At 40.5% G+C, this 25,818-nt stretch overlaps 1 protein-coding gene across 1 annotated transcript in view; it reads left to right on the top strand.

Moving 5' to 3' along the window:
• Positions 1-25,818, top strand: part of KLHL32 (kelch like family member 32) — a 233,350-nt gene that overhangs the window by 103,655 nt on the left and 103,877 nt on the right. Inside the window, exon 5 of the mRNA XM_022552885.2 lies at positions 23,658-23,756. Coding sequence (XP_022408593.1) covers positions 23,658-23,756 — 99 coding nt within the window. The remainder of the gene's footprint in view (positions 1-23,657; positions 23,757-25,818) is intronic.

Below are 25,818 nucleotides of genomic sequence, written 5' to 3' on the forward strand. Positions count from 1 at the left end.
CAAGGTGTGTGTGTGTGTTCCTCCTACACACTGTTCTAAAGCATAGCCTTCTTAAAATTGGTCACAGATTCCATCCAGGAAATTTTAAAGAAAAATCAAATTTTCCTCCTAATGCTAATACATCCTCTGAAAATACATGCACTTTTCTTATCAAGGAACACACACATTCTGCCTTCGCACTAATTAGAGGCGTGCGCTTCCTGTGGGCACACACTGCTTGGGGTACAGCCTGAGCAGAGCCCCACATGCATTGCAGCCCTCGTGGGCGACCTTGCACAGCCATGTGCAGTGGAACTGGCTGTGGAGGGCAGAGGAGCCAGGCTTCTCTGCAGGCCCTGTTCTGGGCTGGCTCTGGGAGCTGGGTTCAAAGCAGAGGGTATGATGTAAACTGTCACTGGGCAGATCTGCCTTAGGGAGAAAAGGACAAAGTGAACCTAAGAAAACCAACTCTCACTTACTCTGGTGAGCAAGAGGACCCTGTTACCACGGCCTCCCCAATCTCCTTGCTTTCCACCTCTGGCCAGGAATTCATTCGTGCTTCAGACCAGTCCTGAGTAGAAGAGACATGAAAAAGAAGGGGGAAAAAGGATTCTAATGGAGATGTTGCCTGAGGGGAGGAATCCCTGTCCAAACTGGACAAGAGGTCGGCCACCCAGGAGCAACAAGGGTTGCTGAGAAAACCAGCCAGAGTGAGGAGCACTTAACACCTAGACCCTTTTATAGAGAGAAGAGCCCTTCTCAAAAGGTGGAAGGACACATGCAATCCCAAAGGTCTTGGATATACCTCTAGGAATTTGAGTAGCTACGGACCCCAAATGAAAGCAAATAGGACTGAGAACCACAATGAAGTTCACTGTTTCAGCGCTCTGGTTGCCATGATGTCGGGGAAGATAGGCTGTATGCCAAGTACTGTGCTATATGCCTTCATATAGTAGAGCAAGGGGTTCAAGCCAGCTAGCTTCCTCTTACTTTCCTGAGAACTCTCCACCTGTTTTGTCCCTTGCAGTCTGATGGAGAGATTCCAGAAACGCAGTAAAGAGAGAAACTATGCACTAAACGATAGTGAGATTTGTAGTCTCCTTTGAAATTTCCCAGGAGTACCCCTCCAGGTACTGAAAATCTTGTCAGCCATGAACCAGCTACATCATATCTGGACAGATAAAAAGGATTCTTTGGTATCTGTTTTTCCCCTGCTTTTCTCTTCATATCCAATAACTCCAGCCCTTGGTTCCTTAACATCATGGAAGAATCCATCTCTGTGGGGACACACATCCTAATTACCTTCCTCTGATGCAGAGAATGCTTTAGTACAGTCTTCACAAGGATATTTTGTGTAACTATTAATATTTTGAAGTCTTTGGAAATCTGGAAAAGTATGATACTCTGTGAAGTGAAAAATACTTTTTTTTTTTAGGTATAACTCTGCTCATGCAATTGGGAATTGAAAAGTAAAAGAAATTGCCTCTTATCATACACCATGATCAAGTGGGATTTATCTCAGGGATGCAAGGATTCTTCAATGTATGCAAATCAATCAATGTGATACACCATATTAACAAATTGAAGGAGAAAAACCATATGATCATTTCAATAGATGCAGAAAAAGCTTTCGACAAAATTCAACACTGATTTATGATAAAAAACTCTCCAGAAAGTGGGCATAGAAGGAACCTACCTCAACATAATAAAGGCCATATACGACAAACCCAGAGCAAATGGTGAAATCATTCTCAATGGTGAAAAACTGAAAGCATTTCCTCTAAGATCAGGAACAAGACAAGGATGTCCACTCTCGCCACTATTATTCAACATAGTTTTGGAAGTCCTAGCCATGGCAATCAGAGAAGAAAAAGAAATAAAAGGAATACAAATCAGAAAAGAAGAAGTAAAGCTGTCACTATTTGCAGATGACATGATACTATACATAGATAATCCTAAAGATGCCACCAGAAAACTACTAGAGCTAATCAGTGAATTTGGTAAAGTAGCAGGATACAAAATTAATGCACAGAAATCTCTTGCATCCTATACACTAATGATGAAAGATCAGAAAGAGAAATTAAGGAAACAATCCCATTCACCATTGCAACAAAAAGAATAAAATACCTAGGAATAAACCCTCCTAAGGTGGTAAAACACCTGTACTCAGAAAACTATAAGACACTGATGGAAGACATAAAAAATGACACAAACAGATGGAGAGATATACCATGTTCTTGGATTGGAACAATCAATATTGTGAAAATGACTATACCACCCAAAGCAATCTACAGATTCAGTCCACAGAACTAGAACAAACAATCTTAAAATTTGTATGGAGACACAAAAGACCCTGAATAGCCAAAGCAATCTTGAAGGAAAAAAAATGGAGCTGGAGGAATCAGACTCCCTGACTTCAGACTATACTACAGTAATCAAGACAACATGGTACGGGCACAAAAACAGAAATGTAGATCACTGGAACGGGATAGAAAGCCCAGAGATAAACCCAAGCACCCATGGTCAACTAATCTATGACAAAGGAGGCAAGGATATACAATGGAGAAAAGACCGTCTCTTCAATAAGTGGTGCTGGGAAAACTACAAAGCTACATGTAAAAGAATGAAATTAGAACACTCCCTAACACCATACACAAAAATAAACTGGATTAAAATGGATTAAAGACCTAAATGTAAGGCCAGATAGACACTATAAAACTCTTAGAGGAAAACATAGGAAGAACACTCTTCGACATAAATCACAGCAATATCTTTTTTGATCCACCTCCTAGAGTAATGGAAATAAAACCAAAAATAAACAAATGGGACCTAATGAAACTTAAAAGCTTTTGCACAGCATAGGAAACCAGAAGCAAGATGAAAAGACAGCCCTCAGAATGGGAGAAAATATTTGCAAACAAATCAATGGACAAAGGATTAATCTCCAAAATATATATACAGCTCATGCAGCTCAATATTAAAAAAACACAGGCTTCCCTGGTGGCGCAGTGGTTGAGGGTCCACCTGCCGATGCAGGGGACAGGGGTTCGTGCCCCGGTCCGGGAGGATCCCACATGCCGCGGAGCGGCTGGGCCCGTGAGCCATGGCCACTGAGCCTGCGCGTCCGGAGCCTGTGCTCCGCAATGGGAGATGCCACAACAGTGAGAGGCCTGCATACCGCAAAAAAAAAAAAAAAAAAAAAAGAAAGAAAAAATTAAAAAAACAAACAACCCAATCCAAAAATGGGCAGAAGACCTAAATAGACATTTCTCCAAAGAAGACATACAGATGGTCAAGAGGCACATGAAAAGCTGCTCAGCATCACTAATTATTAGGGAAATGCAGATCAAAACCACAATGAGGTATCACCTCACACCAGTTAGAATGGGCATCATCAGAAAGTCTACAAACAACAAATGGTGGAGAGGTTGTGGAGAAAAGGGAGCCCTCTTGGGAATGTAAATTGATATAGCCACTATGGAGAACAGTATGGAGGTTCCTTAAAAAACTAAAAAATAGAATTACCATATGACCCAGCAATCCCACTACTGGGCATATACCCTGAGAAAGCCATAATTCAAAAAGACACATGCACCCCAATGTTCATTGCAGCACTATTTACAATAGCCAGGTCATGGAAACAACCTAAATGCCTATCGACAGATGAATGGATAAAGAAGTTGTGGCACATATATACAATGGAATATTACTCAGCTATAAAAAGGAACGAAACTGGGTCATTTGTAGAGACGTGGATGGACCTAGAGACTGTCATACAGAGTGAAGTAAGTCAGAAAGAGAAAAACAAATATTGTATGTTAACGCATATATATGGAATTTAGAAAAATGGTACAGATGAACCTGTTTGCAATGCAGAAATAGAGACACAGATGTAGAGAACAAATGTATGGACACTAAGGGGGGTAAGGAGGGGTGGGATGATTTGGGAGATTGGGATTGACATATATACACTAATATGTATAAAATGATAACTAATAAGAACCTGCTGTATAAAAAATAAAAATTAAATTAAAATTAAAAAAATAAATAAATAAAAGAAATTTCCCCTTAATTTTCATGCTCTTGTATAGTAAAGGTTTTCCTCCTGATTCTCATTTGATTCCCTAATGTGTTCACGTGACTGTTTTTATAGCCCTAGTAAGGCAGACGCTGTAGCATTAGATTTTGATGATCACTGAAACTATTTATTCTCTACAACTAGAATACTTTTCTACAGAGACCAGCATCAGGCCTGTCAGCAGAGTCACAGGAGTCTTACTTGAAACTGCCTTCTCATAAACCCATCCCTTCAGGGATAGATGTGTCACTCACTTTACATGAGAAAATGTCCCCATCAGATTTACCTATAAACATAGCCTGGTTGAACTAAATGGTAGCACATGGAAGAAACCTGGGAGATATTTTTCTTAAATGCTTCTCTTGGGAGCAGCATTAGGACCATTCATGTGGTTTAAATATTTTAGCTGCAGAATCCTTTCTTCACCTGGAAGTACCTACAGAAGCCTGGCAAGTAAGAGGCCCCTGAGGCGCCCGCACTGTGCCCCAGGCTCCAGAGCACACAGTCTAAAACCCACATTCCAAGGAAGAATATTTTGAATTGTGCAGAAAGTGATTATTTTCTTCTTACGTTAATTCTTGTCAGAGCTGTGCCAGAGTCCGTAACTGGATTGTTGACATATAAAGTGTGAGAAGAGTGAAATGAAGGGAAAAAGTTTGAATTCCATCAGTGAGTTTTCACTTTCTTGAATCTTTTGAAACTCTGTAGTATTGCCTTTGGAGGGAGTTTCTCTTTTATCAGTGGATTATTGAAACAAACAAGCAAGCAGATATGTCTGTTTATTGTTATGGGGTGTAGATGTTACAGGTTCCCATGCATCGTTTCCTGGAAAGTGTCAAACTCGACAGATAAGAACCAGATGCCAAATGAAATTTTTATGGCATCTCAAGATGTCAAGTAAAATGATAAATCCTTGACATGGTTTGGTGGCCAAAAGTGGTAAGGACAGGTTGGAGACTTAAACGTTTATTGTGAAAAACTGAGAAGTGAGATTTTAAAAGTCCGGACCCTGACTGATCCCTAGAAACTTACTTTTCTCAGCTGAGGACCCAAGAATAACGCCACTGGACCCGAAGCCTGTCTGTTCCTCATGGAGGGCAGAGATTCAGGCAAAGTGAAGTCATATGGGAGGCCCCCTACCTGTAAAGCAGGGTCAGTTCTGACATTCTGTACCTCGTGCCAGCCAGTTCTCCCTCATGAAATCCGTGTGTGCTGTCTTCTCAGAAAGGACTCAGGGTACAGTTTGTACTGCAGGCATTACAAAGCTATCTGCTCAGCATAACAATCTCTAAAACGTCTCTGTGTGAGGACGTATAACTGTGGCCACACTTCTGCGGTCAGCTTTCCCATTTGGTAATAAAACTGATACTTTGATTTAAAAAAAAAAAAGTGTTTCCTGGCTTTTCCTTAGTAATTTGCAAGTTTGGGGCTTCTTAGTTGTCTGATAGTCGCTCTGCAGAAACAGAACGGCCCTCTCACCCACCCAACATTTGACTCAGATACTGAGACTGATAACACCACACGTGCACCAAGAAGATAGGAAAGGGTACTCACATAGTGAGGTTTTCTGGGGATAAAAGGGCGGACCCCAGTAGGTCCAAAAATGACTTCAGAGAACAGTTAGGGGTGATTGATCGGCTTTGGTGTCTATTGTGGTTGGGGGGTGGGGCTGGAGCGTTGTCCACGCGGGCGGGGGCTTGTGTGGTTTGAGCTTCCACCAGCATCAAGGGAGAGAGGACTCAGACTTTCTTGTATATTTTCTTCCAGGTGTGGGGCAAGCAGGGAAGAGGGAGTGGTGGGGCTTGAGAGCTGTCAGCAGTCACACATCAAAAATGGAGTCAGACTCCAGTGCGTTAGTCTAGCATTTTGCTTGAGTCATAGCCCACATTTCAAGCACAGACATTTTCCTTTGGCACACTGTGAAACTCAGTCACTTATTGAAAACAAAATGTGTTTGAACAATATGCTTACAGCATTTATAATCTTTCTTGGCATCAGTTCTGTGCTGAGGAACCCACTGTGGGCCAAGGTGCTTGAGCTCATGCGTACAGAACACTGTGGTAATAGATGACAAGGATGAGTGTGGCCCCGCTCTGTTTTAACCTTGTCTTTGTTCTATAAAACTCCATTTAAATGATCTGGATTTGTTGCCCTTGGGTCCTCCTCTCTCCTTCCCACACTTTCTACCTCCCACCTCCACCCTACTGCCAGGACAGGGAATTGAAAGAGAAGTATTCCCTGTATGCTCTTGATAATGGTTTTATTGTCATAAGCGGGGCAAGAAACAATCACTTCTTTTCTAGTTGATGTCCTCCAAAGTAGAAACAGATAATATACAGCAACTCAAAATAGTAGGTCCACCCCACTAAGCTAACTCAGGGTGTATTTTGCATTTCTGTGCATTTGTGTCTCTTTGTTTTGGCAGAAAGTTCCATTGCTAGATGTTTTTTATTTTATCCTGTCCATCTGAGTTTTTCCTTTGCTATGGTGGATGGGCAGCAGCTCCTGTTTGGAATATTTCTAATCAGACATCATTACAGTTGTGTTCTTTCTTGATCATTGGAGTTTCTAAGGGTTGGCTGTGCTCAGAATCATTCCCTAAGGAAATTCTGACCCTTCCTTTAGGTGTTCCATCAAATCATCTCTGAGTGGAGGGAGGTTAACAGTTTATTTAGTAGAGAATCTTGATTAGCTCCTTAGTTTTCATAAGAGGATGTCAGCCTATTGATGGCTTTTTAAAGGACATGAACTTTTCCCCTTATTTAGCAAAAGAGAATGATTACACGCCAGCCTCAGCCTGTTTGCTAGAAAACTCTCATTAAAAGTTCATTGGGAGGGCTTCTCTGGTGGCGCAGTGGTTGAGAGTCCGCCTGCCAATGCAGGGGACACGGGTTCGTGTCCCGGTCCGGGAAGATCCCACATGCCGCGGAGCGGCTGGTCCCGTGAGCCATGGCCGCTGAGCCTGTGCGTCGAGAGCCTGTGCTCCGCAACGGGAGAGGCCACAGCGGTGAGAGGCCCACGTACCGCAAAAAAAAAAAAAAAAAGTTCATTGGGAGAAATTATAGACATAATAGATTCCCAGAAGATGTGCAGTCTGTCCATCTGGCTTGGTGGTTCTCAACCTCATCTATCAGGCCTTAATATAAAAAGGCCACCTTTACTATCCTGAAATGAAATTCCTAATAATGTAACTTACCCACACAAATTACTCTGAACATTAATAAGAATGTCTTAACCATATATAAAGAATACACAGAAGGAAAGAGAGTATAATGAAAATCATACGTATTTCAGTATGTACATGCTGGAGCAGAACTTTTCAGAAGAGAGAATGAAATAGTTGCCTGTCTACAGCTATAGGGAGAATCATCATGCTGGGACAGCTGCATACAGATGCAGAATGACACATGGGTGTTTTGCTGATAACTGAGATATCACAAGGGTATGCCCTAGGCGACATGATTTTCTAAAATAGTGAACAACTCAGTAAAATTCCGTACGAAACAAAACAGTTGTCTTCTTTTGGTTTCTATTGTGTTAGCATTCTTGGAAAATTCAGTGTATCTTGACACAAAACAAACAAAAAATTTTGTTTATATGTAAAACAGATTCTAGACTTAGAGTTTTATAAACAAGTTTTTCACTTATATACATCAGGGCACTCAGATATACAGGATTTAGGGCAGTTCTTTGCAGTTGGTGGCTGTCCTGTACATTGCCTGGCCACTGCCCAGCAAAGGCCAGTAGTGTCCCCCTGTCCTGGGGCAACCAAAAATACCTGCATGCGTTTCTAAATTGCTCCCTGAAAGGTTGTCCTGTCTCCATTAAAAACCACTGCTCATCTACTCTAAGTCTTATACCTGGATCAAGGTATCAAGGGAGAAAATCAGAAAAGTGAATGTCTGAATTTTGAAGAATCTCTTTATTAACTTTTACTTTTTATGCAAAGTTTATAAAATACACGTACAACGGTATTAAAAGTATCACCAGGCAAGTCATTAAGTGTTAGTCTTAATTTCTGCAGGAAAATTTCCATTAGATCTCAGGGCCTAGAGAAGCTAGAGTTCATTTTAGTATTTTCATCTTTTGTTAGGCTGCATTTCCTTTTTAGTTTTGATGCTAGGAAGCTTAGAGCCATATTTGCAGCCCACTTTTAATAGTTATGAGGATATATATACATAATATATCTCCTCTCCTGACCTCGTATCACTTTTTGTTTCCTATTTTCTCCTTGCTTGAGTTATGTTTCTAATTTTTAAATGCTTGCATTGATGCCTCAGAGCCTTCTGAAAATGAGTATATGTAAATAAATAAAGTGAATAAAAATATTTGGGAGCTCTATCTGAAAGTTTTGGTACATTAATGTTATTTGTAGGCATGAAAAAAGTGGTGCTACACCCCATTAGCTCTGCCTGCAAAAATGAGTGTCTGCAGAATCCCAAATTGTTCCATAAATAAGCCATTCTACTTGCTTCCTAAAGTTTTTCCACCCTTATTTTCAGAACTAAAATTAAGAAGCATGCAAATTTTATAAATTACTATTTTTCATCTTTTGAAAATGAAAAAATCACCCAAATGTTTATACAAACATAAAGAAGAATGAAAGTGAAAAGCCATATTCACCCAAATTCTCACTTACTTACACATTATATGTTATCTTTCTTTTTTTCCTGGCCTTTGCCCATCTCCTGAGTAATTTAATATAGATTTTTTGTGATTATAACTTACTTTAATGTCTTTTCTGGAAAGTATATTTATCCATAAATGCATAGTATATAAACAATGCTGCCTTATTATAATACAGTTTTTAAAAAAATTTGGATTATTTTAAATAATTTCATGGGCCTGGAATTACTTGATCAAGAGGAAGAACATATTTTTTGTGAGATTGCCTTCTGGAGGAGTTTTGCAAGAGCTGCTATTGGACAATGAACTTTATAAACTTCTTTCCTTAAAAAAGAATTCTTGAGCCCTCTGCTGGAAACGTTTAGTGTTTCTACGGAGTAGTAATATATGGGCGTTTTACAATTCTAAATGTAAGATTTTTTTTAACGAAAACAACCTGATAACAAAAATATATGGCCTTTGTGGTTAATTTCAAGATAAAAGCATAACTAGCCAAACAAAACTTTTGAGAAGATTCATACTGCAAGTCGATATTCCATTTGAGTAGAATAATGATGCTAATATTCAAATGAAGGGCTAATTTCAAAGGCACTGAATGTCCTAAGTTAATTTGTGAATATTTTATCTCCTTTGTATACTTCATAAAAACCATCCATTTGTAGTTTGTTCTCAAGTTGAGATCCATTAATTCATCAAGTAGTTAATGAGCACCTACTATGTGTTACGGACTCACTAGATGTTAGGGCTGCATTGATGGAAATCACGCAGTGAATGCTTTCTCAGAGTGGCTTGAAGAGTGAACGGAAATGCCAGGTCAACACACCATTGCATTTATTGGAAATGGATTACCAGGGGCCTGAATTGTTTGTGTATGGAGCATGGTGAAGCATCTGAGGACGTTCAGTGCTCCAAAAGGTACACTAGTTCAGATAGGAGAAAGAGTAATTGAGCTGTAATACTTCATAGAGTACTACCTGCATTTTACTTTGCAGGGATATACGGTAATTGAATAGATGTAGCTCTTGAAAAACTGATTATAGCCATGCATCCTTGTGTTAGCATATATCTGTCAGGGTAGAAATGGTCTGGCACAGCCCAAAGAGTATAGGCATTGACCTTAGAGGCAACCAAGCTTGATTCCAGCCTGTGGCAGCTTTGGAGACCTGTTGACTAAATTCCACTATAAGTATCAACTCTGCTAGTTGTTGCTGGGAAAAGTTACTGTTATCACTTCAAATCCATGATTCCCAAATCTCAGATGGATGCGCATCCTAGCCAGGCAGTGCTAATCTGTTTCCGTAGAAATTTGCTTTCCTCCTCTCCCTGATAAATTTTTCATTTCTTCTCCTCTCTTTTCAAACCCTTCCCCTCTCATTACCCTACCTCTGGTCAAATACCGCAAGGGAGACTCACCTTCCACTGAGAAAATGGATACAGACAGGAAGATCTTCATCTTTTCACTATCGAATCTCCAAACCTCCATGTTTCTGTGCACTTACTTTGTTGGAAGAAGTAACCTTGCTTTGTCAAAGGTTAATCTCTCCCCTGAAGCTCTGGATCCTACTCCCTCTTTTCCCCTCAGACATCACTCCTGAATCTTCATTTCTGTCTCTTCTATCATCAGTTTCTCCTTCTCCACTGGAACATTCCCACCAGTATGTAAACATGCTTTATTGCTCTCTCAGAATCCTTTTCTTGTTCTTCTATTCTTCTTCAGCTACCACTTATTCCTCTACTTTTCCTTCGCAGCAGAACTTACGAAAAGAGTTGTGTAAACTTACTCACTTTTCCTCATTTTTTACTCACTTTCCCACTCATCAAGTCTGGAGACTTCCATCTTCAGCATTCCACTGAAACTGTCCTTGACAGTCACAGATATTGTGAAACCAATTGAATGATATCCTTGTGACCTCTCAGCTGCATTCAACACAGTCAACCTGCCTCTCCATCGAAGCCTTTTCTCTCTTGGCTTTTGTGACACCACACTCTGTGGGTTCTTATTCTGTGCCCCCCAGCTCCCCTCCCCATCATTCCTTTCCAGATGTCTTTGCTTGCTCCTCCCTCCGTAGGCTCTGAATTCCTCAGGTGTCAGGACCCTTCTGTTTAGTCTAACCAGCTTCCTGGATAGGGTCATCCAGACCCATGTTATATGGTACAACCTTATGCTGTTGACTGCCAGCCCCCGTCTACACTCCAGACTAGGGATCAGCAAACTTCCTCTGTGAAGGGTCAGATAGCAAATAATTTAGGCTTTGCAGGCCATATACAGCACTGTTGCAACTACTCAACTCTGCTGTTGTAGCATGAAAACAGCCAGAGACAAATACGTAAATGCATGAGCATGGCTGTGTTCAAATAGAACTTTATTATGGATACAGAAATTTGAATTTCATATTTTTTTTACATATCACAGTATATTATTCATCATTTGGGTTTTTCCCAACTATTAAAAAAAGATTAAAACCTTTCTTAGACATTAGCACCCAAAAATGAAATACTTAGGAATAAATCTAGCAAAATATGGACAAGATCTATATGAGGAAAATTACAAAACTCTGATAGAAGAAATCAAAGAACTAAATAAATGGAAAGATAGTCCACGTTTATGGCTAGGAAGACTCAATACTGTTAACATCAATATGTCAGTCTTTCCTACTTGATCTGTAGATTCAGTGCCATCCTAATCATAATCCCAGTAAGTTATTCTGTGAATATTGACAAACTGTTCCTGACATTTCTATGGAGAGAGGTAAAGGACCTTAAAGAGCCAACACAGTACTGAAGAAGAATAAGGTTGGAGGACTGACATTACCTGACCTCAAGAGTTACTATAAAGCTACAGTAATCAAGACAGTGTGGTATTGTCTGGAAAGAATAGACAAATAGATCAATGGAACAGAATAGAGAGCCCAGAAATAGACCTACATAGATATAGTCAACTGATTTTTGACAAAAGAGCAAAGGCAATGCAATGGAGCAAAAATAGTCTTTTCAACAAATGGTGCTGGAACAGCCAAACATCCACATGCAAAAAAAAAAATGAGTCTAAACATAGACCTTACACCCTAAACAAAAATTAACTCAAAATGGGATCACAGACCTAAATGTAAAATGCAAAACTGTAAAGCTTTTAGAAGATAACATGAGAACATTTAGATGACTTTGGATATGGTGATGACTTTTTAGATACAACACCAGAGGCATGACTCATGAAAAAAATAATTGATAAGGTGAATTTCATTCATATTAAAAACTGCTCTGCAAAAGTCAATATCGAGAGAATGGGAATCAAGCCACAGATTGGGAGAAAATATTCACAAAAGACACAGCTTACAAAACTGAGCATATTCTGACCATATAATCTAGCAATCATGCTCCTTGGTATTTACCCAAAGGGGTTGAAAACTTAACATTCACACAAAGTAGGCAAATGGATAAACTGTGATAAACAATGGAATAGGATTCAGCACTAAAAAGAAATGACCTATCAAGCCATGAAAAGACATGGAGGAACCTTAAATGCATATCACTAAGTGAAAGGAGCCAACCTGAAGAGGATACATACTTTGGGATTCCAACTACATGACATCTTGGAAAAAGCAAAACTATGGAGACAGTAAAAAAGATCAGTGGTTGTTAGGGGCTTGGGAGAGGAAGGGATGAATCGGCGGAGCACAGAGGATGTTTAGGGCAGTGAGAATACTCGGTATGCTACTGTAATGGTGGGTACATGTTGTTATACATTCATCCAAACCCAACACCAGGATTAAACCCTAATGTAAACTGTGGCCTTCAGGTGATAATAATGTGTTAATATAGGTTCACCGATTGTAACAAGTGTACCACTCTGGAGGGAAACATTAATAATGGGGGAGGTTATGCATGTGTAGGGGAAGGAGGTATGTGGGACTCTATACCTTCTGCTCCATTTGCTGTGGACCTAAGAGTGCTCTAAGAGATCAAGTTTATTAATGAAAAATTTAAATTTAAATTTAAAAAATGCAAGTAAAAATTTTATCTTAAACCATTCTTAGCTCACAGGCCACACAAGAATATGTGAAAGGAAACTTTGATCTGCTACTTATAGTTTGCCAACTAGACTCATATATTTTTGTCTACTTGATATCTCTATTTGGATGACTAATAGCCATCCAATAAGCCACAAACTTAACATATCCCCGAAATGGAACTCTTGATCTTCCCTCCAAACCTGTTTCTTCCTTTGTTTTAGTCTTGTCAGTTGATGGCACCACAGTCTACCCAGTTGGCCAAAACCTAGACTCTAAGTGCCATAAGATGAGGAAACTTGTCTTCTTCATGGTCATATCCGTAGTGCCTAGAAAGGTGCCTAGAGCACTGTAGCACTGAGAAAAGATTTGCTGTTTGAATGGGTGAATTTCTCTGCCTTCAGTTTCTTCATTTTCCATGTGGGGTTAATATTTACCTTGCAGGAGTGAGGAGTGGGGAAGAGTATAAGAAGGAGAGATAACATGTATGACATTACCTCACATGGTACCTGGTACATAGTAGGCAATGTGTGAACACTAGAAATGGGGTCATTATTTGCGAAGTAGGTTTATTTTTTCATGGAATTAACAACAACAATAATAACAATAGCAGCTACAATTTTTTACCGTGTGAAACATGCCAGGCATTATTCTAAAAATTTTACCAGGATTATCTCATTTTATCTTTATGAAGACTTTAAGAAAATAGATAGTAGTCATCTCTCATTTTTTTATACGATGATGCTAAAAACATATGTGTCAGTGACTTGCCCACATTCCTACAGTGGCCCCTAGAGCCATACTTTTACCTCCACTCCTTATAAAGCAAATGCAAGGAATTCTCCAAATGAACCTGGAATTGGATATTAATGATGTATTTTTTCATGAAAAAGATTATTCTACAGCTTCCTTCAATGAAATGAGGCATCCCTAGCCAAGTGCTCCTACAGTATCCTGTGTCCACGCTATCTTAGCATGGATTACACCACAGCATAATGATTCCTTTTGGCTCTTTGCTTCTGCCTCTACTCAAGCACCCAGCAGTGACACAGTAGTAGCCAACTACAAATGAACATTGGCACCAGCCCTATTCATTCTTCTGGAGGCCATCCATCTTTGGATATCAGTATTTTATTTTAATTTTTATTTATTTATTTTTGGCTGTGTTGGGTCTTCATTGCTGCGAGGGCTTTCTTTAGTTGCAGTGAGCAGGGGCTACTCTTCAATGCGGTGCGCAGGCTTCTCATTGTTGTGGCTTCTCTTGTTGTAGAGTATGGGCTCTAGGCGCATGGGCTTCAGTAGTTGTAGCTCACGGGCTCAGCGGTTGTGGCTTGCGGGCTCTAGAGCGCAGGCTTAGTAGTTGTGGCACACGGACTTAGTTACTCTGCGGCATGTGGGATCTTCCTGGACCAGGGCTCGAACCTGTGTTCCCTGCATTGGCAGGCGGATTCTTAACCACTGCGCCACCAGGGAAGCCCCGGATATCAGTATTTTAAAGTAATGTTTATTTCTTCTTTGGCCATGCTAGCATTGTAAGAAACTAGCTCTGTATGGAGACACCCAGATTCATTAGTAAAGCTTAATGCGATGAAACCTCCCATGTTCACACTTGAAAGAGCACTGGTGATAAAAGTGAGTCTTAATAATTAATTTGACTTTTCTTATAACCTGTAATGACCTTCATGTTTCATCATATTTAATTGCTGGGACTGCTTTTTTCTAGTTAGAAACTATCAAAAACTTGTTCTGCCTTTTCAAATAATTAGGCCAAATTTTTAAAGTAATGTTAAGTATATATAATTCATCTTTACACTTTGTTAAATATTTTGTTAATTTAAACACTGAAGAAAACTATGCTGGAAATGACTGTCTGACAGAACTATTGATCTCAGAGCTTTGAAATGCCAGAATTATGCTAATGCAGAAGGGGCTAAAAGAAAATGGGGCTTGCTCATATGAGGGGACTAAGTTTTTTCATACGAAGAATTATTTCACAGTTTCAATGGAATAGGGCATCTCCAGCCAAGTGTTCCTAGAGCAACTTGTGCCCACCCCTATCTTAGTATGAATTATACCACAGCTTAATAATTCCATCTGATTCCTTCTCTCTCTACTTGAGACCTAGCTCAAGTATTTAATCCATCACCCTTCCACATGCCCCAAAATGGGAAAGGAAGAATGAGTAGCAACATCTACAGACCTTCAGGTTGCATTAATGGTAATAAATAAAATTTTTGCAGGACAGCATGTAATGCAAATATAATTACATTCCTAGTAGTGTAATACTAGTGTCCTTATCTATTTAAGGTTTCTTCTTGGCATCTTAGAGCCTGTGCTTCTGCTACCTGCCTGTAACCTTAGAAATTTCAAATGACCCGAATGAGGATGTGTAAACTTGTGAAGGAAGATAATAGAATCTCCAAGTGATTTCCACACCTTTCTTTTTTTTGCTAGTATGTTTTTATTATGGTTTTACCTTTGTGGTTTTTAAAATTTTTTTTAGTTTTTAATTTTTTGCGTAATGTGGGCCTCTCACTGTTGTGGCCTCTCCCGTTGCGGAGCACAGGCTCTGGACGCGCAGGCTCAGCGGCCATGGCTCACGGGCCTAGCCGCTCCGCGGCATGTGGGATCCTCCCAGACCGGGGCACGAACCCGTGTCCCCTGCATCGGCAGGCGGACTCTCAGCCACTGCGCCACCAGGGAAGCCCTACCTTTGTGGTTTTTAACATTTTTTTCAAAATATTCTGAAAGTCAAGACTAGTTTTCTCTTTTTTCATATTCTAATAGAGGGAAAAGTTGATTGCTTTTTCATAATTTGAAAATAAATTAGTATTTTTAAATGTTTGACTTGAGATCTTTTAGAAATTTGTACAAGTGTACTATGTTTGGAAGAAAACCACCTGATAAAATTTGTAACTTAAGGAATGAATAGTCAAATCATGAATTTATTATATACAACATCTAACCAAAAGGTGACCTTTTTTTGGACATATGACTACAGCTGTTAGTTGAAATGTCTATTGTGTCCTCTTATTTAACTCTTTCAGCTGGGTAATCCTTGATGAGGATTAGCATGTGACCAGGCTTCCCCATGGAGACTTTTGACATCTTCTAACATTTTCTCCAGGACCTGTATTTTTCAATCCTGTAAATTTCTTTACTAAGTAATTCCTGAGGTATTCTTCTAGAATGTTCAACAGCAATGAACATGAAAGAAGATGGACCCTGCCATCAAAGTCTCATAGGTAAAACATAAGATAAAACACTCTCACATAACTCATTCAGGGCAAAAGCACTTAGTCACATGAAAAAGAAATAGATAACAGTTAACATTTATTACAGATTTATATAAACATATACTGTGCTAAGAGCCATGGTGGTGTATACTCTGATTGCCTGTACAATCCATTTCCTCTTTTTTCTTTATATAGAGCTCCAATTTAATTTGGGACAATAGTGCATCTAGCTTTTCTCTTTTTTTTGCTATTAACCTGTGTGCATCTAGCTTTAAAAACTCAATTTCCCAGGTTCTTTTACCGCTTTGAGTAGCCTCATGACCTAGACCTGGCAGGTGAAATGTCAGTGGAAGTCTGTGTGGTAGTGTTCATATGAAACCTGTTATTTTCTAATAAGTAATGACAGACTCAGCTGGTATACTATTTCTGTTTCTTTGTCCTCTCTTTTCTTTCTGCTTTGAGTGCAGATGCAGAACCTGGAGGTGTGGCAGCCTTTTTGTGACCATGAAACTACAGGCTAAGATTGGCCAAGTAGGAAAATGCAAGGAGCCTGGTTTGTTGGCACTCCAAGCTACCTAATTCATGTTTCGTGAGAAAAATAAGTTCCAAATTGTTTAAACCATTTTTCTTACACAGCCATACACAAATGTTATAATACATATGCATTTTCCTAGTCCTTAAAACAATCTTTTGAGATAGATATTATAATTTAATCATATCATTGAGGAAACTACTCAACTGATAATTGAGTAGTTTTCACAATATCATTCTGCCAGCTAGTATAGGAGCCAGGATTTGAAGTCAGGTGGTGTGACCTAGAGCCCATGGGCTTAGTTCATCAGACATCTCTGGTGGTTTGGAGTCCCAGGAGGTTAACCCCAATTGCATATTGGGGTGAAAGAAAATCTTGCAACACTTTATATAGGAAATGGACTTACAGTTGAATTTTGAGGAATGGGTAGGATTTTGACATATAGAGATTGAAGAAGTGGGAGAAGGGCATTCAAGGTAGAGAAAAAGGTATTGCCTATATGTGGAGAACAATGGGCTGTTGGCTTTAGCAAAGGAAACATAAGGTTGCAGAATTGGAAATAAGTTTTATAACCTAGGTTGGGACCACATCATGAGAGTTTCTGAATACAAAGACAAAAAGTTTGAACTTCTAATATTCATAAATTGGGACCTGATTTATGGAGAACTACTGAATTCTGATCAGTGTCACTCGGATCAAGCATTTCAACAGAAATATTTATGAACATTTCCCCAAATGATAAATACATCTAGAAAGTAGAATTCATATACTTTATTATCCTTATTTGAATTATTATTATTTTTTCTTAAAAATAAAGTGTCTGTTATAAAGATGCGGTATATGAGTAGTTTAGAAAATCCTTTTACTTTAAACATAGGCGCCACCTTGTGGTTAAAAAATCCTTAGTGTAGTGGCTTTGAAGCAAAAAACTAAATTGATGGCAATTTCTCATAGCTAGATCTTATGGTTCAAATTCGGTCTATAAGAAGTCTCTTGAAGAACTTTATACAAAAGGTTTTATGTGTCTTGAATAAAAGTTATTTATGCTGTTGTGGCTTCCGTGGTGGCACTGTGGTTAAGAATCCGCCTGCCAGTGCAGGGGACACGGGTTCGAGCCCTGGTACGGGAAGATCCCACATGCTGCAGAGCAACTAAGCCTGTGCACCACAACTACTGAGCCTGTGCTCTAGAGCTCACGAGCCACAACTGCTGAGCCTGCGAGCCACAACTACTGAAGCCCGTGCGCCTAGAGCTCGTGCTTCACAACAAGAGAAGCCACTGCAGTGAGAAGCCCTTGCACTGCAATGAAGAGTAGCCCCCGCCCACCGCAACCAGAGCAAAGCCCACGTGCAGCAACGAAGACCCAATGCAGCCAAAAAAATAATAAAATTAGAAAATAAAATTAAAAAACAAAGTTATTTATGCTGTTGTATTCAGTTTACTTGTTTTGATTTATCAGTTCAAAATTGTGATAATTTGCCATTTTTTCTATGTTACACAGAAAAAAACATCCCAAAGAAACAAGCATAAAGAAGAACAAGTGTGCTCATTTATTCTTATAAATAGCCTTAGGCCACAGCTAATTTGCACTTACATGAGAGCTTTCAAAAGTGCTTGTGTTCCTGTGTGCATACTTGTTTGTTTGGCTTTAACATGTTCGATTCCTTCAGGCTACTCTATCCACAAACCCAGAAGTAAGTAATTTAAACATCTCCTAAAGCAAGAAATGAGGAAGATAACTTTGAAGAACTGAGATACAAAAATTTTTTCAAGATGCCAACTCACCTATTCATAAAGCAGGAAAAAAGGTCACACTGAGACTTGCCATGGCTATTAAAGGCAGGCCCTACTAGCGGCTACTCCAAGAAGCAAGGTAAAAGTGAGAGGGAAAATAAAGAGAAGAAAAGCAACAAGGAGGCAGAATTAAAAGGATGCACGGACGCTTGGTGATATGGGAGAAGGAGCTGAATAAGGAAAGGCAGGAATGCCCTGGGGTCTGTATGCTGCCTTAGTGCAAGCCCGGTGAGGCCTGGGCACTGGCAGAGAGGACCCATCTCATCGTAGGCTGTGCAGAATCTCACCTCACCTCCTACACTCCTCTTTCATGAGTGTCTGGCCTCGTGTGCTGCCTGAGGTTGTCGCTGGGACCAGGAGCCCCAGTCTCATTCCAGTTTGGAAGGCCTTCATTAGAGATTGTGCAGATTCGACCCTGCTTGGATCGGTGGCCAGATGACACCTTTGGACTGAGTTTTCAAGAGTGCCTCCTTGCGGCAGGGCAAGTGGACCCCTTCATGCCTGAATTCTGATGCAGCAACTCTCACTGGTGTCTTTGGAGACCACCATCTTCAACTACAGTTGTGGCTTTTACCTCTGTTACTTTGTCACCACACCCAGTGTCACCCTGACTACAGCCACGGACCAGTTCTTATCCTCAGTTGATCAAAATGAGTGCAAAGTCTGAGCATTTGGGGCAGGGGTCCGCTGTGGACCTTTCCTCGGTTCACCTGGCCTAGCATGCCACCAGCTGCAGGAAAAGCTTATGTAATGAGATTGTTACCTCCCCAGCTAGTACTGTCCAGCTCCCCTCTTTCAAGTTCAGCCCCCTGTATTCTGTTACCCGGAGGTCAGGTGTGAGTGGGTGGCAGTGAGAGCATACTGTATACAGATGGCCTATGAACAAGAGGCGCCCGTGCCCCACCCGAAATTGTATCAGAACCTCTTTGTCCAATCTGAAGACACCCCCCTCTGTCTCCACCCAGGCAGGGGAGCATCGCTGAGGAGAGAGGCAATGCCCAGCCCAGTTAGGTGGCTTTAGTGGTTTTCGTCTTCCCCACTGCTTTCTGGACCACTTGGCTTTATGCATCCTGCATTTCTTGATCTCTTTTGTTATTCAGACATTTGCCTTGTCCACTGTTGATGGCTTGTCTGAGCTAAGCTCCTCCAGTCTGATGAGTGACTAGATGTGTCAACCTCCTCCTCCACCCCTCTGTGCTCTGACCGTCAGGGGATACCCTTCCCTCCTGTGGGTGGTCCTGGAAGGATCCTTCCTCCCGTCTCTTCTGCTGTAAGTGCCAGACTGGACGTGGATGGGTATGCGTTTCTGCAGCACTTAAATTTAGTGATCTTAGTTGTCATCCATAAACTGACGTGGGGGAAAGCCATTCCTTCTACAAAAGGCCATTTCACCCAGTTCTTCTAGGCAGCAGATAGATTCACCATACTATACCTCGTGAGGAGATTGGACCTTTGTTATTCTGCCCAAACACACATTCTCTGGAAAAATATATGAGGACAACCAGTCACCAAAGAGCAACAAAGCTGAATTTAAAAGACTAGTGTAAGTGGAACTTGGAAATGCTGGTTCTGTTTCTATAAGTGAGACCCAGCTTTTCTGGTAGGTTTTTTTTTTTTTTTTCAAACCACTCCCTTTATCTTTTAGAAAAACTTATGTTATAATGAGAGATGAAAAAAAAACTACAGAATGAAAAACAAGAAACAAAGACAAAAACAATCCCACTAGGGGTTTCTCTTGTGAGGTTTCTCCAGTTGGCCCGCTGGACGTGTTACACGTGCTATGGAATATTCATCTTGTCTCTCTGTGATATTTGTCTTTGTGCTAGGCATTACTGAGCCTTAGAGGTTATCATGAATGCCAGTTGTGTGAAATAAGCACAACTGACAGGATATAAAGGCTAAGACTAGCCTTTCTAATCCATCTATTCCCCATTCTGTGCCTTAGGCCATGCCTCTTCTGTAAGAACACACTGCATCCTTGCTCCTGTAAAGGGAGCTGCAATAATTTCCTGAGTGTCAGTCAAAACCTCTCTCCGTGAGGAGTTGGAGAAATTCAGATTTCTCCCTCTGACTAGACAGGAAAGGAGCTATAAAGAATTTTCAGAATAAGATGAGTGTTGGTATTTTTGCCACACGTGCTTAGCTTTTTCACTTCTTTAATAGTTCAGAAATAAAATGTATCGTCCTTTTCCCTCTCTCCTCTCATGTTAGGCTAATTAATAAAATTAATTCTGAATTTAAAAACATATCTAGAGGACTTCCCTGGCAGTCCAGTGGTTAAGACTCTGAGCTTCCAATGAAGGGGGTACAGGTTTGATCCCTGGTTGGGGAACTAAGATCCTGCATGCTGCGCCCGGTGAGACCATAAATAAAAATAAATAATTTTTTAAAATTCTAGATATAAATTAATTCATCAATACATTATTATAAGGTAAATTCATCAATATTAAGTGAAAGCTTTTTGTTTGGCATTGTTCTAAGTGCTGGGTATACAAAATGGACCAAGTCCCTACTCTCCTGGATCTTATATCCTAGTGAGTGGAGGAACAGAAAATCATCAAATAGACAAATAAATATGTACTATGTTGAGAGATGTTAAGTGCTGTGAAGAAGAATAAAGCAAAGTAAGGAGATTGGGAATGGGGTGGTGGACAGTGGGGTACTGTTTTACATAGGATGGTCAGAGAAGCCCTCTCAGATAAGGTGATATCTGGGCAGAGGTCTGAAGGACATGAGAGAGTGAGCCTCTCTGACGTCTTGAGGAAGAGTGATCCAGGCAGAGAAAACAGCTAGTTGTAAACACTGAGGTGCTCAGCGTATTCAAAGAACCTTATATGGTATAGTGAAGACTTCGGGTTTTTTTTTTTTTCCCCAATGAGATAAGAAGTCGGAGAGTTCTGAATAACAGAATGACATAATTTCATTTGTGTTTTTAAAGCACCCGTTTGATTCATATTATTAAAAAACAGTGCGAGGAGGCAAAGGAGAAAGCAGTTCAACTAGTTAGGTGGCTATTGCAGTAAATCTGGGAAGACAGTGATTTGGACTAGAGTGATACAGATGGAAGTGCTACTGAGTGTGATTGGATTCTGGAACTATTTTGAAGATAGAGCTAACGAGTGGCTGATGGATCAGATGTGAGGTATGAGGAAAAGAAGAGGAATAAAGAATGACTCGGGTTTTAGTGTAAATAACTGAGAGTTGCTGTTTGCTGAAATGGTGAGATTGGGGTAGGAGCAGGTTTGGTGATTGGTGGAGAGGATGAAGAGATCAGTTTGGGGCACGCTGAGTTTGAGCTGCCCATTAGACATCCAAGTGGTGATACAGAATAGGCCACTGAATATCAGAGTCTAGAGTTCAAGGGTGAGTTTGGGGCTGGAGAAACCAATTTAAGTGTAATCAGTGTGTAGATAATTTTAAAGCCATGATATCATCCACGGAGTAAGTAGAGAGAGGAAAGCAGAGATCTGGGGACTGAGCTCTGGGCATCTCCAAAGCTTACAGGTTGGGAAGGAGATGGAAAGGGACTCGTTATTGAAGTAGAAGAAACCAAGAGAGGGAGCGTCGTCCTAGAGGGAAGGGAAGAAATCACTCCAGAAGAGGAAAGTCAGTTTTGCTAACTGCTGTTGGCTTGAGTAAGATTGAGAAATGGCTATTGGTTTTAGGGGTCACTGGTGACCTCGATGAGAGCATTTTTAGAGGAACAGTAGAAACAGAACTCAACAGGAGTGGGTTTGAGACAGAGCAGTGCAGAGCAAACAGCAGCATTTTATATAGACAGCTTCCCTGAGGAACTTTGTTATGAAGGGGAGCATGGACGGATCTGTGGGTTCAAGGGAGGGAATTTTTCTTTCTTAAGATACAAGCTGTAATGGCATATTTGTATGCTGATGGGAGTTATCATCCAGTAGAAGCGAACAGATGATGACGCAGGAACAAGAGAGGATGGTATCAGGCAGAGGGGGGTGGGATCTAGTGCACAAGGGGAGTGTTGAGGAGAGGAAAATGAGCTGGTACAGATATGAGTAGGTGGGTTGGTAGACTTGGTGGTGGGAGCCTTGGGAAGATCATGAAGTTGAAGTAAGCAAAGAGACGAGGGCTTCCCTGGTGGCGCAAGTGGCTGAGAGTCCACCTGCCGATGCAGGGGACGCAGGTTCGTGCCCCGGTCCGGGAAGATCCCACATGCCGTGGAGCGGCTGGGCCCGTGAGCCATGGCGGCTGAGCCTGCGCGTCCGGAGCCTGTGCTCCATAACGGGAGAGGCCACAGCGGTGAGAGGCCCGCGTACCGCAAAAAAGAAAAAAAAAAAAGGAAAAGAGACAAGGAGGTTGGAGGCTTGAGGAGAGAGGAGCATGGGAGAAGAAATAGAGGGTGAGAGCGAGCTGACTCCATCAGTATTTTTCAGGCTTCCCTGCATCAGAAGCACTGGCTTCCCTGCATCAAAAACAGCAGTTGCTGGGCTTCACCTGAAAGTTTCTGATTCAGTTAGGTCTGGGGAGGTGCCCAGGAATTTGCAGTTTTCACGAGCTCCCAGGTGATGATGCTGATGCTGGTCCAGAGACTAGACCTTGGGCGTCACTGGGCTCGGGAAATGAGTTAGGATGGCTGGAGCAGCCCTAAAGGCCTCCTGTGTCTGGCAGTCTTGCATGTAAAGTGAATTTCGTCAACTTAGTTGTGTGTTTTTCTCCAGCGCTATTCACCAGCTCAAGAGCTGGCAGCAGTAGGCACAAAGTTGGACCTAACCAGAAAAAAAGAATTGGTATCACCAGTGTACTGGGGAAGTTTTGCTTCTCTGTGATGCCTTTATATTCTGAAAATACTATTTCTACATATTTTATTTGAAACATAAAGGATCAGAGAATCTGAGATTGTGAAGGAAAAAAAATGAAACTTTGTGGTTGAAGTTTACTATTGTAGGACTTAGAAGTAAAATGGAGTAATATCCACCTCTGGTCCTGTATTTCAAGGAGAACTATAAGCCCCATTTCTCTAAAATACCTGTTAACCATACTGTTTCTGTGATTTACTGAAGAATAACATTCTGAAATATACTTTGAAAAACTAAAATTCAGTTCTTTTGTGTTTATAAGATTATCTTCATCATAAACTGAATTTGAAGGCTATTATATTGTTCTTTGCAAACGTTCATATCCTCCTACAAAAATAAGTGGTTAAGTATGGAGTTTTATACACCAGATATGAGTATTGGGAATGAGAACTTAGCTGTTAGAATAAGGGCCACAGCTCATTAATCAGAATAGAAAAAAGAGAACTGGCTTCCATAATGAGGAACAGTATTAATTCAGGTATAGTATGTTAAGCAGCAATTTAAATGCAGTGTATTTGCATAGTAAGCAAGTATTAATTTGTAAGTAACTGATAGCTTTCTTTTATTAAAAAAAAACAGATTTTGTTGGAGCCAGGCGTGATCCAGGATGTGTTAGCAGCTGGCAGTCACCTACAGCTGTTGGAGCTTCTCAATTTATGTTCCCACTATCTCATCCAGGTATGTGAGCTTGCATCCTGCTAGTATGCCCTGCACATTCCTTCTCCCTGCAGTACCCCACCGACTGGAGCCCAGTGACAGGCAAATTGGAAGGGAGGGGGGTGGGAAATGTGGCCTGTGGTGGTAGAATTTCTCCAGGACACAGGCTGAGAGGCTCCTAAGAGGGCAGCTGCAGCTCTCATATCCTACTTCCTGTCACCGACCCTCCTTGCCCACCTCACTACCCCTGGGCGGCAGAGTAACTCAACAACCACACACAGGGTTCACTACTGGGGCCCTGGGAGATGACGCTGGGAAGGGTCTTGATTTGAAGCAATGCTCTCTGGTTGCAGAAATGCATGAGAAGTTGGTCAGTCATTTAGGATTTCAGTAACAGTAGCTAACATATCATGAAGTCATACATAATTAATTGCTGCATGAACTTCCTGGGCAATAAACGCTGGAGAAATGATGAGTGATCTGTGCATTCTTGCCCTGATTTGCTAGGGTTTCAGGAAAGGCTCTGCGAGGGGGAGGGAGAGAAAACTCCCATCCACCGAGCACCGATGCTTCACGTTTGGTCCTCACAACAACGTTGCACATTTTTATAGGCAAAAAACCCCAAAGATTTGAAATATACCCAGTTTTCCCAAAGTGACATAGCTGGTGAGTGATAGGCCTTTCTGATTCCAAAGACCTTTTTTTTCCTTCTTGCATGAAAACCCTTTGTTTCAAGAGGAAGATATGGGACATCTTAGGCAGATAGTACAGATGTGAATCTCTTTTATTTTTCAGAGAGTTAAGTACTAACCCCCTACATTGAGATCCTCCCATTTATTCCACTTGTATGACCTTTAACTTGCATATATTACAGCATTATAACAACAGTGAAGATAAACTTAAAAAAATAATAAATCCACATAATTTAATTCTGTTGTCCTTGTGCACATGACATGTTATTAGTAAGTAGAAAAATCCTATTTTTTTCTGCCTAATTACATTATTTCCTTCCTAATAATTTCTCTAATTCTAAATATAGCCTTTACTTCTGTTACTCATTAGGTCATTTCCAAAGCTCTTTCTCAAATATCATCTTATTTCATCCCCCCAGCAACCTCAGGAAATAGGAGCCAGTGTCTCCTAGGGAGACAGTGTGAGGAATGTCAGCCATGTTCACCTAAGGAGCAGTTCAAATACAGCATATGAAAGTTTTATCATTATCTCAGCGTACTTAATCTAACCGTAAATGTTTAACTATTTTATCTTATTTTCCTTTCTTTTCTCCTCAATATTGTTGGGTGATATGGGAGACCTGTTTTAATCCCTTTCTGCAAGTAACAAATGGGAATAACATAGAAAGGTTACAAGACTTCAAAGGTGTGTGTTTGACTTGTGAAATTGAAATTACTTTTATTTGACATTTCTACATCAAATATTGCAACTTGTGCTTTCAGCATCATCACCTGATTCATTTTTTCCATGGCAGGTAATAATTAATGATGTGTGTTGACAAAAGTTTAGTTATAGTGCTAGTTATCATGATGCACATTAAAATACAGTATATATACAGTGTGTGTGTGTGTGTGTGTGTGTGTGTGTGTGTGTAAACTTAAACCTATAATTCTCTCTAAATGAGAATTCCAGATGAATGTTGGAAGTTAATGGGTATTTTTCCCTATCCCATCAGATGAACCTGTTGAGATACCAGGTGACTTGTGTGCACTTCGGAATTTAATTCTTGCAATTCATTATTTTGCTGAGGAAAAAAATGTGGCTTGCAAACAGATGTATTTTGTGGACAGTTCATTCATTATTAGCCTGCTTGAGCAGTGGTTAGAATTTTCACTGTCTTTTCACCAATGTTTGCATTTCATTCTCTTATGTAACTTTCCTTTTCCTTTTTATCTGTGATGTTGCAAGATGGCCAACTTGTAGAAGGAAACTTGGACTATAAGGACTAAAGCCATGTGTATGCAGAAACCTTCATTATGTCACTCCTTTTCAAATATATACCCTGCCTCTCTTTTAGGATTATCAAATTACCAGAAGGGGTCAGTCTGCTTTCATATTTTGACATAGTCAA

This window comes from Delphinapterus leucas, chromosome 12 (genome assembly GCF_059928025.1).
Source record: "Delphinapterus leucas isolate spDelLeu-1000000601 "Yukka" chromosome 12, BTC_Dleu_Yukka2, whole genome shotgun sequence".
Lineage (NCBI taxonomy): Eukaryota > Metazoa > Chordata > Mammalia > Artiodactyla > Monodontidae > Delphinapterus > Delphinapterus leucas.